The sequence below is a fragment of the Nymphalis io genome, chromosome 22 (assembly GCF_905147045.1).
Source record: "Nymphalis io chromosome 22, ilAglIoxx1.1, whole genome shotgun sequence".
Taxonomy (NCBI): domain Eukaryota; kingdom Metazoa; phylum Arthropoda; class Insecta; order Lepidoptera; family Nymphalidae; genus Nymphalis; species Nymphalis io.
The window spans coordinates 3469028-3488921 of NC_065909.1; the positions used below are offsets into that span (position 1 = coordinate 3469028).

General features: G+C 34.5%; 2 protein-coding genes across 2 annotated transcripts in view; both read left to right on the forward strand.

The window, feature by feature from the left end:
- The window catches only part of LOC126777054 (heparan-alpha-glucosaminide N-acetyltransferase-like), a 102400-nt gene that overhangs the window by 55230 nt on the left and 27276 nt on the right, over nt 1–19894 (forward strand). The window lies entirely within an intron of this gene.
- Nucleotides 1609–19384, forward strand: LOC126777094 (GMP reductase 1-like). The gene is made up of 8 exons (XM_050499985.1): nt 1609–1792; nt 11231–11350; nt 12736–12826; nt 13651–13817; nt 14231–14296; nt 14948–15070; nt 16352–16568; nt 17333–19384. The coding sequence occupies exons 1-8, from the start codon at nt 1706–1708 to the stop codon at nt 17500–17502; spliced, it is 1041 nt and encodes a 346-aa protein (XP_050355942.1). The 5' UTR covers nt 1609–1705; the 3' UTR covers nt 17503–19384.

The window sequence follows — 19894 nt, forward strand, 5'->3', positions numbered from 1 at the left end:
ACCTATTGCAGTGCATTCTCCTTTACCTTACTCTCATAATCCGATGGGATGACGAACGCAACACGATCGGAAAAAATTCAGGCAGAGCTAAGAGTTTACGTTCTTTCCGAGGCAAACATACGGGAAACATTGGCGATTTTAAAACTCTGTGATGCTATTGAAAATGTCTTAACATGAGTAGTGGTAGAGTAGCCTTTTGATATTAACCTAATATTATAACTGTGAAAGTAAGTCTGTCTGTCTGCTATTAACGGTTAAACCACTGAACCGAATTTGATGAAATTTTATATGAAGCACACTTGAACCCCAAGAAAGGATACTTTATATACCTAACACTAATCGCTACCCCTATAACTAGTACACCTAATATAATAGAGCAGGCTTCACATTCTAGATGTGTGTTGTGTGTGTGTTGTGTGCTATTTATGTGTACATAGACCTTTTAGCTTTTTTTCTGTAATCATAGTAAACGAATTGTGCATGTTCATTTCGTATACCTTTACTATCTATAGAAAATGCTTGGGCTAGGTAAAACGGAATTTCCACAGTTAAATCTAATTATAGGAATTTTAATTTTAATTCAAAGTTTTTTTTCTGACATTGTACACGATCTACAATTCTTAGGCAATTCGAGACCGCGCATGCGCTCTACCCTTGACAACAGCTGATTGTTATGTCAATAATGTCATCTGATAATATAAAAAGTATAATTATTTCGTGAATTACAATAAAATTTTTCGTTTTCTCTAATAACCTTCACCTCGGCTGAAGCGAGTATTTCTGTGCGCCCTTGTGACGTCACTGTCACGTTACGGTAATGTCAGTGTTGTCATGTATCAATACATTACCACACTTAGTGGAATTAAATAATGTAAATGATAATATGATGTTTGAACAAAATGATAAAATTGTTTTAATATTAGTAAAATGGTATATTAATGGGCAGTATTTATTGACGTAAAAAGCTAATCCGAAAAAATAATGCTTGTATTGATTAAAAAGCAAAGTAACAGACTGTAACGTCTCATAGCTGGGCTAAGGCCTCCTCTCCATTTTTAGGAGTAGGGGAGTTTGGAGCACTCTCCACCACGCTGCGCCAATGCGGGTTGGTGGATACACGTTGCAAATTTTAATCCGCCACGTGCAGGTCATGATGTATTTTTTTCCTCACTGACCACGATATGAATTATTCAAATTAAACGCATGAAAATTAGCCTGGGTTTGAACTCGGAATCATTGATTAAGATTTTCATCTACGAACCACTGAGTCATCACGACATTTGATTAACTATAAAGGGATGTATTCCGTTGCTTGTCTATTTGCTGAAATAATACTAATTTTGTTTTATTATCATTAAAATAAAATACTATGATATTAGTTTACATGTTATAATCCCAGGTACAATATAAATAAACATAATATATTTTATACCTAAAATTAAAATAAACTTGAAATAATGTCATTAAACCCAACCTCGTTTTATCTTAACGTAATTAAATTAAAAATTAAAATATAATTCCATCAAAATTCTTCATTCATTAGTCTATCTATAATGTTGATATCAAAGGGGAAATTCGAAAATAGAACCTGGCAAGCAGTTTACATAGCGAGCAGTTCAGTCGATACCGCGCGCGGGAAGACGCGTCGTCCATTGTGGATTTTACTTTTTTAATTTACATATAAACTTGAGTGATAGTGATAATAATGCCAAACATTATAAATGAGGTTAAATTAGACTTTAAGGATGTACTCTTACGGCCAAAAAGGAGCACTCTAAAAAGCAGAAACGATGTAAGTGTGTTTTTTAATTAATATTTCCAATGAAAACGCTGAAAGATCAAGGTTCAGCGAAAATCGTTTGAAGCGTTTTGCGGCTTCTAATTTTAAACTTTAGTTTCTTAAACACAAGGTTCTTTTCAGGCGAAGATTATAAAACTGCACGAGTGAAGGTTTTTTATCGAGTACGTTTGAGATTAATTGAAGACAGCGGATAAATGTGAAAAAGTCTAGAGTTAAACCTGCATGCGCTCTAAAAAAATACATATTTATCGAACAGAAAATATTTTTAAATTACTAAATGTACTTCTTTGACAGATAAAAAATATTTTTATTTATTTTGTTCAAATATTTCATAATGATCTTCTAGATCATTTGTATACGGTTAATATAATACATTAGTGTATATAATAACATTCGTTAAATACTTTATGATTAACCTATTATATACATATGAATGTATTAAATTTGTATATAACTAAATTTCTTAAATAAGAATTTAACCATGTAAGATAAAACAGAATTATAATAAAAAAAGAAAATCAAAAAGAGAAGGATGCAAGTCTGAGCAGAAAGGAATGAACATCATTCCTAGTGTATGACATAAAAATCCATATTCAAATATGAATATGCTGTGTCATCAAATTGTAGATTCCTACGAGTAATTAATGTCCTCATGATCGATTTCGGCCACGGTGGTCAATGTGAATGTGACCAATGTGTGGCCACGATGTGAATTTCGAGAGAGATTAGCAAACTGCATAGGACATATTGTGCACAAGTGTGAGCGCAAACACAGATGCACTCTTCATTCCCACACTCATAACCCGATGAACGACAATCCGATACGAACGGAGAGTTCAGGCGCAGGAACAACGGAAACAACGGAACTTTACATGCTTACCGATGCAGAGGAGTGTACACTTCCAACTTCTATACTCCGGGCTGCTACTGAGAATCTTCAACAGAAACTTTTTTTTACTGGCCGGTTTTAATCCTAGGATTAGACTAACGAGGCAGTCAGTCTGTGTTCTGAACAAATCTTGAAAATATCAATAATGGGAATGTTTATGTTTGCAAGTTTGTTACGCAATCATGCTCGAATGATTAACGATATTAATAAAATTTCGTATAGAGGTCTACTGTCAACGCACATTATAGGTAATATCTACAATCTTGATAGACCATTCGATAGAGATTTCAAATATTTTCCAATTTTAAAAATTATATAAAGTATACAAAAAAAAAAAACATTTCATCATAATTTCTTAGTTTTCATGGCCGTTTTTTATTGTAAGCAAAAACGCTGCCGTAACACATTAGCGTGACAGCTTCATAATTTTCATTCAAGTTATTTGGAAGTAAGTCATACTTGGGTTCGACTTTTGAGCTATGAATATATATACAGATTTCTCACCGGGCACGAATCTACAGTCTTTGATTAAGAATCACATCTTCTGGCTACTAAGCCATATCGTCTCTCGGATTTTATCCAAATGTTACTGGTTACGCTGCAGCCAGATTAATATTTACAAGAACATGAAATTCACGCCTGTCAAGTCGATAGGCTGAATTTGAAGCGGGTTAACTACGAGCGCAGTTACTTATATAACAATATTAAATAGTAAACACGTACTGTCATTTTTGACATTGTATACCGAAATAGAAGGCAGTATTTTTAGTATATACGTCTCTTTTAGACATATTGCACCGGATGTAGAACGCGGCATGACATTGTTACAGATTAAATATAATCGCTATGTCAAACCATGTTCGAATTTTCAAAAATATGATAATGCTTCGATTTTTAAAAAATTCCCAATGTTCCTTTATATGTTATCATACATGTATAGAGATATTCTTGCACTGTCTTGCAATTTCATTCGATAAGTGACGAATCTGCGCTAGGTATAGACCGAATTTCATTGGTCGATAAAAACAACGCAATGCATTCAAATTTCGAACGATTACTGGAACGTGTGTTATTAATATGCCTATATGAATAACACACGTTCGAGCTACAATTTTCAATGGTCGGTACATAACGCATTTTAAGTGCAAGAGTTCGGGGTATCCCCGCTTTGTGGATCTTTCTACCAATGAATATAGACAAATTTAATTTCATGTAGTTAGATAATTTATCTATTTCTATATGCTAGTTTCAGTATAGCAGTGCTCTCTGTATGAAAATGACTTACGTTGATACGCTATTTTGACGCTTGTGTCCTTTAAATATTATATTTATTATAGTCAATGACGCATATCTCTTTCATTTTCGAGTTAGATCTTATAGAATAAAATATTTTTTTAAACAATTATTGAAACGCCATGTGACAGTATTGAATTAATTGTAAAACAACTCAGGACTCAATATGAGTATTGAGCTTTTATTGAGTATTGAGCTTAAAACTGAGTTAAGCTGAGGCTTAACTCAGTTTTACTCAATAGTTTCCCCTTTCCACCAATTTACATAGATATGTTTATATGAGATAATAAAATTAACTATTTATCAATACATATTATTAAACAAAGTCTGTTGTGTCTGTCTGTCAGAATGCGATAAATTCTAAAACTACCGATCTTTCATTACCAATTTACTGATTTTTGAAGAAGGTTTGGGTGTATAATTCATTAAGTTTTTGTGTAAATTGGCTGAATCTCAGTTTAGTGCTCGGCATCGCCATTTAGTCCACGGCAAAATAAGAATAGGGCTAATCCATTTCCTCCAATGGATGTCGTAGAAGGCGACTAAGGGAAGAAGGACCTTGTGCACACTCCAACAAGCACCTTGAGGTACCCGCATAGTGGTGGGGAAATCAGCAACAACAGCATTAACTATGCTATGTTGGGTTGGCGTTAGGCAGGCGGCCGGCTGTAAAACACTAACCAAAACCTTCCAACAACATGGATTTTGGCTGAAATATAACGTTGATTGTTGAAGATGATGAAGGCGTGCGCCACGTAAACCAATAGAGGATATGTATTACGATTTAAACGTTTTAGTAGACCGTTATTTTGTCCGTGCGTAGCCGGAACGGGTAGCTAGTTTTAAATAAAAATATACAAATAATAACTCTATGCTTTTTTATTAAGAACTCAGTACACATAAATTTGTAATGAATTTTCAAATAGAAACCATACTACTTGTGATTTATTACAGTGCTTTAATTTCGTAATCTACCAGAGAGTTAATTTACTAATAATCGATTTCTATATTTAACGAATCGTTATTGCTTATCAATAACCGATCGTTTTTGAGTTAAAAGTCGTTCTTACTTCACGTAATTAGCTTACGAAAAGTTTTTATTGGAACGCTTTTAAATTACGTCTCGTATACTGTTTACTATCCGTTATAAAAACTATATTTTTTTTTTCGAAATAATATGTTATCTGTCGTGTGTTCATATTATTAATAAAGCAATGTATGTGGGTGTATTTTTTGTTTGTTATTTTGCGTTTCTTAGCAACATATTCACGGTGGGTGAACACAGTTCGTCATAGAACGCTTCAATGGTATACGTATATAATTGATTGCGTTTAATGTAGATAAATATATGGTCGAAGTTATTTATTTGTCCTTTGGTTGTAATAGTCTATAGACGTAAAGGTTTCAATTATAGGATATACGGCAAAATATTTCGTCTAAGAGGGGAATAAAATTAACGCGGATGAATGATTAAGGATTAACGGATAGTATTTAACAAATTAATTTATTCTATCGTATTATTAAAATCCTAGGTGGTTGGGATTTGTGGAAGCCCGTCTGTTTAGGTACTACCCACTCATCAGCTACTCAACCGCAAAACTGCAGTACTTAGTATTGTTGCGTTCCGGTTTGAAGGGCGAATGAGCCAGTGTAAGTACAGGCACAAGGGATATAACATCTTCGTTCCCAAGGTCGGTGGTGCATTGGTGATGTAAGGAATGGTTAATATTTCTTACAGCGCCAATGTCTGTGGACGGCGATGACCACTTACGATCAGGTGGTCCTTGCGCCAATACACAGAACACAACAATACTAAATAATCTTGGCGGTAGAATATATGATAACGCTGAGGCTTGCACAAAGCCCTACCACCAACTATGATATATTTATATAATATTTGTCAGCGCGTGACATTATTAAATCATGAAAATCAGTCAATTTTGAGAGTTATAATTTATTTTGTTATTTTTTTATCGTTGGTAAATTATTCTGTTTTTATTAAAGCGGATATCACCGAATGGAGTTGCGTTTGTCGAGACGGGCGGATGTCATGTCAATCATGAACTGGTTGACAGCGATGATACGCGGTGATCATTCGCAAACTCAGTGGCTCTAAATCGCGTATTATTAGTGTAATCTCTCATTGTATAAGAAATTGAAGTGTTTGTAATTAAAATAGGAACAAGAAACAACGTTGTAGTCTACTTATTTTAACGTTTCCTGAGCATAACGCCCACCATGGATTTCCGTGCTAACGAGTTCACGAATCAACAATTCGATGCGATAACCCGGCTTTCACGACGTCCCGTTATAATATACTATTATATTTTGTTTCTTACCTCAGAACTACGTCATTTATGAACTAACATCGTATATTCTATTTTTTATTTGGGATGGTACTTCACGTTTGGATCCCATTTAAATTTAAAGAAAAAAATAGTAGATGATATTTTCATTTGCACGATTTTTATTTGAAGTCGGTATTGTTTATTAAGCAGTAGCGCCCGTCGCACAGCATTATTCCACACGCCTCAAGTAAAGACATACGATTCACGCAACTCTGGTTTTAGTTAATACACGAGTATAATGCACAATGCCTCGTTGGTCTAGCGGATTGATGTAAGGCCGTAGACCCGGAGGTCCTGGGTTCAATTCCCAGGTAGGGCCAGTAAAAAGTTATTGGGTTTTCCTGTCAAAAAATTCTCAGTAGCAGCCCGGAGTCTGGAAGTTGGAAGTTTTTCATATTCGCCGGGAGGGCAAATGACTCTACTCCACCTGATGGTAAGTGGTAGTAGAGTCCAAACGCGACGACGGCCAGTACAGACGGGAAAAACGTTCTGCACTAGCCGCCTTCGCCTTGCCGGCCCGCAAGATGCCTCTTCACGCCTCGTTTGAAGGAGAAGTGTGTACACTCCCGTGCCTCGGAAAGCACGTAAAGCCGTTGGTCCTGCGCCTGAACTCTTTCCGGTCGTGTCGGATTGCCGTCCCATCAAGTTATGAGAGTTAGGGAATAGAGAGTGCACCGCGCGTGAATCATAACCGATGATCGTGGGTTCAAACATGGGTAAGCACCATTGAATTTTCATAGCTTAATTGGTGATTATAATTCATCCCGATCTTTACGGTGAAGGAAAACATCAAAAGGAAACCTGCATGTGTCTAATTTCATTGAAATTATGCCACATGTGTATTCTACCAACCCGCATTGGAGCAGCGTTGTGGAATAAGCTCCAAACCTTCGCCTCAAAAGGGAGAGAAGGCCTTAGCCCAGCAGTGGGACATTAACAGGCTGGTACTGCACTTTGTTATAATAACAAAGCACACGTGTACGCATAATTATGACAATTATACGTTGAAATTACGATAATGATTCACAGTACGGTGATTAGCATGACGTAGGACAACCGATCTAGATAGCGCTGGTTACTGTTTATAAACATGTCTAACTCGTGTCGCATATGTATTAAACGAATATGTTACATGATATATAAGATTATATAAAACGCTTGTTTTCGCTAGCGGCTTCGCCTGCGTGTCCTAATAACGTGTTTGCAAAACAAACGCTCTTTCGTATTTATAACATTAGTAAAGATTTAATGCTACAAAAACCGCAGTATTTGTTTTCCTTTATTTTCATACAATATATGTAAGAAATGAGTAACTTATAACTTAATATATATATACATAGGAAACATACGCGCATTCACAGTTGCCATTAAAAACTATCGAGCCGTAAAAACTGTGTAAGCCGAGATGGCCCAGTGGTAAGAACGCGTGAATCTTAACCGATGATCGTTGGTTCAAACCCGGGCAAGCACCATTCAATTTTCATGTGCTTAATTTGGGATTATAATTCATCTCGTGCTTTACGGTGAAGGACAACATCGTGAGAAAATCTGCATGTGTCTAATTTCACTGAAATTCTGTCACATGTATATTCCACCAACCCGCATTGAAGATAAAAAATTACGATAATTGATTATTTACGTAATAGTAACTATGTTATGTTGTACATCATGCTATCTCTTTTTATTAGACGGGGAGGCTACGGGATCGTTATATAAGGCCTACGAGGCGCCTACCGTTCTGTTTTATTTAATTTATCCTAACATGCCTATATTGATGCCGAGTGGTATCTTTGGTAGGGGTTCCCATCCAGACCATGCACAAAGCCTCAATTTATATAATATATATTCCGCGCGGTTACACGTGCTTTAAGCGTCTCTGCGCTGTCCAGGTCGAAGCGTGATGTTAAATAGCCTATCTACATAATATTTTTTTTTCAGAGATTAGCGCGTCCGAATCATTAAACAAACGAACTCTTCAACTCTATTAGTATGGATTTTTTAAATATGTACATAAGACAGACGATCGAACATTAAAAATATATATAAACATTACCTATTAGATCGCATTTTGTTTAATTGCAAAGGTGAGTTTGTTTGTTACGCTTCTTAACTACTCATTCCTAAAATTTTGCATACACGTCAGGAGTGAATGATTTATTTGCATAAAATATTGGGTTACAGATGCTACAAAATATTAAGTACAATATTTTATTCAATTTAGGGCGTGCAAATATTTATAAGTAACTTATAAAAGAAATAATAAAGCGTAATAAAAATATGGCCATTAATTGATGATTATAAAAGATAATTATGATTCATAAGATAAATATTAAATGTCAAATATTTATTTATTAATTACATCAAAATTACATAAAACCTGTGCCCTCCTTGGAGGACAGCGGGGAGAAGTTGTATCTATGAAGTAGTAATCAATGAAGCGAGTAAGAAAATTTACTACTTAAATGCATTACAATAGCATTATAACGGCTTATAACATTATACGGCTTCAAAGCGATTGTCTTTGCATACACTTCAATTTAAAGCTCATTATAAATTAAGTAATAGACTAATCTTTTAAATATATATTTTTTTAATGTGATGAACGAACTAAAAGATAAATTAGCTCTTTTTTTATAGAATAAGAAGGCGGACAAGCATATGGGCCACCTGGTGGTAAGTGGTTACGCCCATAGACATTGGCATTGTAAGAAATGTTAACCATCGCTTACGTAGCCAATGCGCCATCAACCTTGGGAACTAAGATTTTATCCCTTGTGCCGGTAATTACACTGGCTCACTCACCCTTCAAACCGGAACACAACAATACCAAGTACTGCTGTTTTGCGGTAGAATGTATCTCATTCAAGTATCTGAGTTTTAACTATTTATAAAGTGGGTAAAGTATAGTTATAGTAGTACGTACTAGTTGTACGTACGCGGCTGCGCTCGTCTGTCAGGGGAGTTACAAAGGGGTTTTATGGGTGTTATGTTTAAAAAAAATATCCTATGTCTTTCCTAGAGGTGCAAGTTTGCTACCAATTTCAACCGTGAAAACGTAACAGATAGTACTAATTTCAAACATTAGTGACCGATTTTGGCCACGGTGCACTCTAGCAGTTAGGAGGTTACTTCATTCATTTATTCAGCTACAACTAGGTTTCTTTCATAACGAAATCTAATAAGTCATTTTGTGAAATTCCACATCTATAAAGTTAAATTGGTATCGATGGCGACCTTCTCATATTTGAAATACTATATATTTATATTTACAAAAAACAATAGAAAATGTCGTCGTTGACATTATTTTATATTTCGAATTAATATCGACTCCGTATCCGTAACCTACATTTTTTTAACCTTGAAGCTGACAGTTCGGTTAACATTGTTCGAGGCATTCTGGCAAACAGCCCAGTTGGCATGAAAGGAGCAATTGAGAAAATTTCACGTTATTTCTTAGAAATCGTTACTTAAATGTTACGTATTTTTCGTGATCAGCTTTCTATTCTTCATAGTTGAAAATTCTTATTTCGAATTTACGACTTTGACCTCAGGTCTTTTAAAAAAAATGTTTATGGTAGTTAGTTTATTTGAGGAGAATAATCATGCGAATCTATTGTTTGCTAATATTTTATTTAAAAAATATTGTAATTATTATTTATTTCCACAACAAAAAAAATCATTATTTAATACTATGAGTGTTTTATACAATATGTAATTACTATTTGTTGATATTATAAGTGATAAGTAGATGGTACTACCAAGTAAATATATAGATGTAATAATTAAAAACGCTGATTAGAGAGATTTTTATTTGGGTCATGGATTGAGAGGCCTATTTGCTGAGCTGTCGCCTCGTGTCGCGGCCTCATATGCATAAAACTGCTGACTCTGACATATTAATTATTCATATAATCGATTAAACAGCGAAAATAATTATCGCACAAGTAATTCAAATTGAGAATTATTTCTATATTATTTACTTGGTTATGTTTTTTTTTATTTAGCAAAATATATTATAATAATCAAAAAAGAGTAACAGCTGGTTAATATTTTACTGAAGGGCTCTCTCCTCTTTAGGTGAAATTAAGTATAAGTCACCAGTTCAATCACGCTGGACCGCATCTTGGTATCTTATTGTAATTGTCGGACACCCCGCCGCATCTGTCTGTCTGACCGTGATAAACTCAAAAACTATGTAACGGATTTTCATACGGTTTTCACCAATGAACGGAGTGATTCACTAGGAAGGTTTAATTGTATAATACATGGAGGTTTTGTATTAACTGACTGAGTATGACGATTATTGTTGAAGATGTCGGAAAAAATCATGCTGACTGAGATCTTTATTAATTTATTTAGAACAAGTAGTACATATAGTGTGTAAAGACGGCCTTATCATTTACAGTGATCTCATCCAGGCAACCTCTGTAAAGAGAAATATTTGTGTTATTTTTCATCTTTAATAATATGATTGCGTAAACTAATAGAGTTATATGAGTTACTATATAAACGTTCTATGTAGACTCTTATTCTACGCGTGCGAAGATGTTACGGGTAGCTAGTAATATATGAAGTATGGAGATTTACAAAATAACATAAACAGTTTTTTGTTTATATTATACACAAGCGGACAAGCAAATGGGACACCTCATTTATTAAATTGCATACTATATTTAACTATGTTATTAATTTTATTATAACTTGTATACCAAAAAGTATTTTTAATAAATACCTAATAAGTTTTTTTTTTCTTTTTATTTCACTTCACGGTAGAAGGAATTTTGCTTAAGCTATTAAAATACTAAGTATAAACTATTACGAACGTAAACATCAGGTACAGCCTTCTTAGAATAATAAATTTGATTTATTTATTTATTTAAAAAACACCATTGTTATCAGGTGGACATGTACCGAGAAATAACATTCCGCAACTCCGGTCAAACGTACCGGGGAGTCCCCGTTATGGCGAGCAATATGGACACCGTCGGCACTTTTGAAATGGCGAAGGAATTGTCAAAGGTAAGCACAATTAATCAATAAATCTTATTACGCTTCGTATAATTATACGAAAAGTACTATTTTGAAGCGTTTTTATTTTGAAGTGGTTCGAATTCTAATAAATATCGGGAACAATAATTGTGAATAGTAATGTGGTTAAAGAACTATATTCTCATAAGAACATTAGCTCACTTACATGATTTACATAGTTGGTATATAAGCAGATATCTTAATACATGGAATTATAACTCGAATCATATTACATCATACAATTTATATTAGTTTCGGAGTCAGAGATCCACCAATAGTGCTGCTAATGTAAATAAAAAACCTAGTGTTACATAATACTGCAAACAAATTGTGTACATGTATCTTTTGGGTGTGTAAATAAATTATTATTATTATTAATTACATTGTAAATCTGATTTATTTAAAAAAAAACAAATACGACTTTCTTATTGTTTTATCTCACTAGAGGCTGCTGTCCTAAACGGTGGTAGAATTAAAATAGTGACAATACAAAAACGCATTATTGTAAAGCTTACTTGAATAAATACATTTGATTTGATTTGAAAATCATTGCTTAAGAGAGTTTATTACAATTGCCGTTTGTCAATTATAAGCTTGTGTGCGTATGACTGCGTGTGTATGTACAATCACAACCACTTTGGTCTAGCCAATCGAAATAAAGCACCTTCATGCTATTGAATTTTTATCACTAAATTATATTAAAAGTTACGGCTATTTCTTTACTTATAAACGTTGTTTAGCGACTGTTTAGTTAAACACAGATTTCGCTCATTCTATCATTATTGATTTGACATTCGTAAGAAAAAGACAGCATTATTTAAATAAATAAAAGAAATACGAATGAATGTTTGCGATGTTTTCACTGCAGGACGACTGCGGATATTACTGTCAGCCATTAGATATGTTATTTTATTTTCGTGACTTCGTTGTTTGCGAAGCACGTGAAACTATATTTGTTAAAGAAGTTCCTATTGAGTTCTACTGGCTTTACAAAATATAAAATGTAAAAATGTGACTGTGTTAGTTTTTCGTGTAAATCTGCAATTATTTTGCCTTGTTTGTGTGAGTTTGGGCGTGTTTCTGTTTCTGTATCTGTGTGTGTCAGTTTCGATGTGAGAGTGTATATAATATTTTTATTTTATTGAAAATTAAAGTGGATATAATTAGCTAATCCTAAGTGAAATTGTAACTATAGATATATGAATCTAGAGCTGTTTGTAGTACATAATATAGCAGAGCTATATCTTAACTCCTTCTTCAATTGGCTATAAGCTCCAAACTTTTACATTAATTAGATTCTAAGTCATTTTATGCTATCATACCATATTTATCAACCCTTACAAAGTACGACCCATCATCTCAGTCTTATTTTTCAGCACGGTTTATTCACATGCATCCATAAATATTACTCGGTCGACCAATGGAAGAAGTTCGCGGAAGAAAATCCTGAATGCTTGGAACAAATGGGTGAGTGTTTTTTTAAGGCTAAAACTAGATGGAATATCGACGGTATTTTATTGGTTCAACTTTGGGTTTGAACTTTGAACATCGGTTTCTACAGCCTTATGAGCCAGCCACTCCAGAAATGTGACAATCTACACTAACAATATCAGTGTTCATAGGCTGATTAATATAGTGTCAGGGCTTCATGCAAGCTCGTCGGGGTGGGAACAACTCCTTTGTCACATATTGCACAACTAAACAAATTACTTTACAGTTACTTAGTTTATTGTGTTCCGGCTTAAAGGCTGAGCCAGTGCAACTACGAGCACAAGGGATATACCATCTTACTTCCCAAGGTTGGTGACTAATTGGCAATGTAAGAAATCTTTAAAATTTCATACGGCGTCAAAGACTACGGGCGGTGTGGACTACATAACATCAGGAGGGTCATTTGCCCGTCTGCTTAACTATATTATATAAAAAAGCTGACCACTTACTATCAGATGACTTATTTTGCTAGTCTCAAAAATTAAAAAAAAGACACGCACACACGCCCAAAATCACATAGGACTTAGATCCAACCCCCCAGGCACTTTGATATTTTAACTGTATAATCACATTATTTTTGACTGGGTGTTGCCTTTCGGCTGGCGGGGCCCCTAGACCAGTGCCTTGTAGGCATTGGCATAAATCTGGGCTAGAAAACTTACATACATATTTACATAATTCACACTTTCAATGTTATTGTTTTCATTCTTTATACGTCACACAATATAATATTATAATATAATAATACAGTAGTACACGACGCACGTGTAATAACAGACAATATCCTTATGTCTTCACAGCGGCGAGTTCGGGCACAGCTGAAGTGGACTTCGAACGTCTATCTGAAATCCTGAACACCGTTAAGGATCTCAAATTCATCTGTCTGGACGTAGCGAACGGGTACTCTCAGCACTTTGTCGAATATCTGAGGAAAGTGCGCGCCGCGTTTCCAACTCACACCATTATTGTAAGTGACATTAATAAAACTATAGTGCCAGCTTGTAAATATGCTTCTGTAAATACACAAGGGACGTAACATCTTAGTTTCCAAGAAAACATCTTAGTTTCCAGATGTAAGAAACAGTTAATGTCTTAAAGCGCTAACGTTTGTGGACGGTGGTGACCACTTATCATCATGTACCGTTGTACCGAAAAACAGCAGTACTTGGTATTGTTGTGTTCCGGTTTGAAGAGCGAGTGAGCCAGTGTAATTACAGGCACAAGGTACATAACATCCTAGCTCCCAAGGTTGGTGGTGCATTGCCGATGTAAGCAATGGTTAACATTTCTTACATAAATATTACAGTTTCTTTAATTTGTTGAGAATACTCTAGATAATTTACTATGATTCAGTTTCTACTGATGTTTTTTTTATTACAGGCTGGTAATGTCGTCACCGGTGAGATGGTTGAAGAGTTAATATTGTCAGGAGCCGATATTATTAAGGTATAATATTTTTTTATTTATTTCATTACACGTACGTAAATACATTTGACCAATATTTTTTCCAAGTTCCAAATTTTTTATTGACTACACTGAAGTTGGCTGCCCAACATCAGTTGACAGAGAACTGCACTGTGTGCCTGAATATATAGGGAATTGTTTTCATATAATCATTGTGAAATATTTTTTAAAAAAAATATGTAAATAAAATTACACTACTACGCTACTTATGCGAGAGTTCGAGATACGCCTCCTTCGCACAGGGAGTAAGTTTACAAAAACCTTTATATTGAAGAACAAATTTTTATGTTCTTTTGAGGCTTACAACTCACGAAAGTTTCATCACAATCGGATCAAATTCTCTCTCTTTCTCTCAAATTTAGTTCTTATTAGTTGTTCTTTATATATATATATATATATATATATATATATATATATATATATATATATATATATATATACGGCGTCAAAGACTACGGGCTATATATATATATATATAAAGAAACATTTATTTGTATTTATTAATATATTATATCACACGGGTATTTGTTTCACTAACGGTACATTTGTTTGTAAATCTGTCACCAACACGTTCCCAGTGGGAAGAAGACCTACTTGATAGTTTCGAATATCGAATTTATATTATATTTCCAGGTGGGAATAGGTCCGGGATCGGTTTGCACGACTCGAATAAAGACCGGCGTGGGGTACCCGCAGCTGTCAGCTGTCATCGAGTGCGCAGACGCAGCTCACGGACTTAAAGGACATATTATTTCGGTAAATTAAAATACAATTTTTACTATTTTTGTCATTGAAAGTAGAGATAAGACGTGGTAGGTAAATTACGTACTGAGTCTTAAGATATTATTAATGAATGTTCTGTAATTATAAATATGTAATCTGTAGACAGTTATGGGCCTCGATGCCTGAATAATAAAGTTATTATTATTATTATTATTAAGAGTGTCGAGTACGCGTACATAGAAAAACCTGTTCCAAATACTAGTTCCACGAGTATTTAGAAGTATGAGTTTTTATTAAATCGTATTGCGTATAAACGTATTTTTTTTATAGAATAGGTAGGCGGACGAGCATATAGGCCGCCTGATGGTAAGTGGTCACCAACGCCCATAGACATCGGCATTGTAAGAAATGTTAACCATCGCTTACGTCGCCAATGCACTACCAAGCTTGGGAACTATGATGTCCCTTGTGCCTGTAATTACACTGGTTCACTCACCCTTTAAACAGAACATAACAATACCAAGTACTGCTGTTTTGCGGTAGAATATCTGATAAGTGAGAGGTACCTATTCAGACGAGCTTGCATAAAGATCTACCGCCAGTAGTACGTATTGCATATATAGCGTACGCGATACTTCTAAATACTCGATACGCGTTTATACTCTGATACGATACTTAGTACGGAGACGTCCAAGTCGATATTTAGTTTTAAAACCTGTTCCAGTATAAACGTCATATCTCTAATTTGAAAGTAAATTACTATAAATTGTTAATTATTATAATAATAAGTGTATTCTACCAACCCGCATTGGAGCAGCGTGGTGGAATAAGCTCCAAACCTTCTCCTCAAAAGGGAGAGGAGGCCTTAGCCCAGCAGTGGGACATTAACAGGCTGTTACTGTACTTACTGTTACTATAATAATAAGTTTTTAAGCCTTCCTTTTGTCAAATGTCACGAAAGAATTAAAACATAGTACATGATTGTACTATGTTGTAAAGAAAGCCGAGATGGCCCAGTGGTAATAGCGCGTGAATCTTAACCAATGATTGTGGGTTCAAATCCAGCCAAGCACCACTGAATTTTCATGTGCTTAATTTGTTATTATCATTCATTTCGTGCTTGACGGTGAAGGAAAACATCGTGAGGAAACCTGCATGTGTCTGATTTCACTGATATTCTGCCACATGTCTATTCCACCAACCCGCATTGGAGCAGCGTGGTGGAATAAACTCCTAAACCTTATCCTTAAAAAAAGGGAGAGGCCTTAGCCCAGCAGTGGGGCATTTAGTGTTACTGTACATGATTGTGCCTAGGACGGCGGCTGCACGTGTCCGGGCGACGTTGCCAAGGCGTTCGGCGCGGGTGCGGACTTCGTGATGGCGGGGGGTATGTTCGCGGGGCACGACCAGTGCGGGGGGGAGGTGGTCACTAAGCCCGACGGGAAAAAGGTCAAGCTGTTCTACGGGATGTCCTCGTCGACCGCCATGTTGAAACACTCGGGCGGGGTTGCGGATTACCGATCTTCTGAAGGTCGGTTCATTGTGTTTTCGTACGAACTATATATGCACTTTACATAATTGTATATTATTATTATTGGGATATGTAAATACGTTTCGCGGCATTTATTTTGTACACATTTCACTTTTTGTCAAAAGATTAATATGTAAATAAGTCCTTAAAAAAACGGTACCACACTTACCTTCTCAACGGTATCAACGGTATCTAGCCGGATATGAGCCGAGATGGCCCAGTGGTAAGAACACGTGAATCTCAACCGACGATTGTGGGTTCGAACCCGGGCAAGCACCACTGAATTTTTATGTGCTTAATTTGTGATTATAATTCATCTCGTGTTTTACGGTGCAATTTCACTGAAATTCTGCGACCAACCCGCATTGGAGCAGTGTGGTGGAATAAACTCCTAACCTTCTCCTCAAAAAGAGTAAGGAGGCCTTTAGCCCAGCAGTGGGACATTCACAGGCTGTTACGGATTAAGGATCCAGCCGGATTGCTATATGAAAGATACAAATTGTTGTGTTCACTGCGAGCATAAATTTTTACATTAGTCCTTACTAATATTAATGTTAAATGCGAAAGTGAGTTTGTTTGTTTGTTACGTGTTCACGTCTTAACTATTCAACCGATCATGATAAAATCGCGTACACCTTGTTAGTATTTGGCACCCCACTCACACGCGGCGAAAATCTCGGGCAGAAACTAGTTATAGTATAAAATTCCGTAAAAATATTATATTATAATTTACTACGTAAGATGAAAATTATTTTAACTTGCAGGAAAAACAGTAGAAGTGGAATACCGAGGAAATGTAGAAATGACAGTCAAGGATATCCTGGGCGGTCTCCGGTCAGCCTGCACGTATGTGGGCGCGGCTAGGCTAAGGGAACTCCCGAGGCGAGCCACCTTCATCAGGTGCTGTAGGCAGGCGAACGACGTCTTCTCTTAACTCATACTAGCCTGATACTCGGATGAGCTGGACGTGATGAAATTTTAAATATCGAATACGGATGGAATGAAGATTATTTCGAAATTAGATAGCCATGTAAAAAATATATGCTGACATCATCCATATATGCTAATTAAAATATACAAAAAGTATGTATATAAACTGGTCCTTTTGATTTTTAAGTCAACATGATGACCGTTTTTATTTACAAGTCTGAAGTTTCTACTGAAATTCATTAAGCGATAAAAATATTAATTTAAAAAATATACATTTAATAATATTGTGCCTAATTTTATTATAAGTGACATATTACCAAAAAAAAAAATTGTAGTAATTTTGTTTCACAACCACTTTTTCATATTCATTACTGGTGGTAGGGCTTTGTGCAAGCTCGTCTGGGTAGGTACCACCCACTCATCAGATATTCTACCGCAAAACAGCAATACTTGATATTGTTGTGTTCCGGTTTGAAGGGTGAGTGAGCCAGTGTAATTACAGGCACAAGGGACATAAAATCTTAGTTCCCAAGGTTGGTGGCGCATTGGCTATAAGCGATGGTTGACATTTCTTACAATGCCAATGTCTAAGGGCGTTTGGTGACCACTTACCATCAGGTGGCCCATATGCTCGTCCACCTTCCTATTCTATAAAAAAAAAAAATATATGAATAACAAATTCCAACAAAATTGTCACGTGACATTCTTGTCAATTTCCTGACGTTAGAGGTATATTATCACACTTTTCTATTAAAATCACAATTTTAAAATTCTATATACTTGCTATATACGCTTAAATATTATATTTCTTGTAATAATATTATATCAATGAATTGTAATAAAAAATATTTAAAATTTTCAACGTATTTTCAATACAGCTTATCGTATAGTTATACGAATATTAAAAAAAAATCGCACTTGTAATTAAAAAAATTATACCATATAATAATAATGCGAATACAAATTTTTAAACTTTATCGAGCACTTTGAATCGTAATTTTAGAGCCATTTTGACATGAAGATTGAAGCTTGGATCATCACTATATCGAATTGTTCGAAAAAAATTTGAAAATGTATCCAAAAAAATCACCAATATTTTCTTAAATATTAAACCATTATTGTTTACTGCAAAACTAGTAGAAAAAATAATTTATTTATAATACGTAACACTTTTGTGACAATTATTGAAATGTTGAGAGTTTTTCTGTGTAATGCCTATCAAAGAGAATAAAGGATGTTAGGAATATGTCAAAAAAGTACAATTGTCTATGGATTCATCCTAATATACTGGATTAGATAGCATTGACAGTACGCCACTAGGCTACGTGTTATTTGGGATACAAGAATTCTTTGACAGAAGTGTACATTTCAAACAAATACTGTCAACGTATTACGTGACTTTCTTAAAATAGTGACTACTGATCTACTGAAAGTTTCAATAACTTGTACTCTTTTGAAACTTTTAAGCCAAAGTTGTCTGGGTAAATCCATAATGAATATCATAGAGTATTCAAGACCTCGACCAATGATATCGCCTCAATTTGGTGTAAAACTTGTTTATTTGGGTTTATTCCTCTTGTAGTTATAGTCTATGAACAAAGGTTATTACAAATTAAGCTTTCAATCTGGAAAAATATGCCATGCTGTTTTAGAATATAAATTTATCAAAAATAATGTATGAAGTATTAATTAATCAATAATTTTATTAATTGTATTTATTTTGTGTTAATTTATAAATAATCACTCGTATGTATTTTGTTTGTTTTTTTATAATTTATTGATTAAGCACAAATGAGGCACATTTTATTTTTATATAAAATATTCACTCTTTTAATTTTAAGATTTATTTAATATATGTCTGATTAAATTCCTCTATTAAAAGACAAAATCTGTTTAAAAAATAATTGTTGGAAATAAACTATTGCTTACTCGAACGTGTTATTTAATTCTAAATCTTTACCCTTTTAAATATTGAACTATGAATATATTTTAGTATTAATTTGAAAATATCCCAAAGTAATATAATACATATATTCCGGTTTCACTAAGGTTGTTTGTCGGGGAGTATTCATTATCAAAGGGGAGATTTCGCGAACGTGATCGTTTCGAGTAAACGTCAAAAAAATATTAATAATGGTAATTGTAGTGTACACACATCTTCATTAATTAGTATTTTATAATATGACTATACAGGGTTACAGGGTAATATGTCACGATCCTTTTAAAGGGTTATAGTTCAGGACAATAGCTATCAAATGACCCCCAAAATGCTTATGCAAAAGTGTATCGTTTTCGAGTTATTAATTTTTTAATATTTTTTTTATTTAAAGGATGTTTAAGATTCTAAAATTCAATAAAAAAAAAATCAACGTATTTTCCCTATTTTTTTTTGTATT

Bases quoted from the DNA above. Each gene is read 5' to 3' on its own strand.
- LOC126777094 (XM_050499985.1), top strand. From the start codon at position 1,706: ATGCCAAACATTATAAATGAGGTTAAATTAGACTTTAAGGATGTACTC. The intron at 11,351-12,735 runs GTAAGCACAATT...CTTATTTTTCAG, and splicing joins TGGCGAAGGAATTGTCAAAG to CACGGTTTATTCACATGCAT. The intron at 14,297-14,947 runs GTATAATATTTT...TTATATTTCCAG, and splicing joins CAGGAGCCGATATTATTAAG to GTGGGAATAGGTCCGGGATC.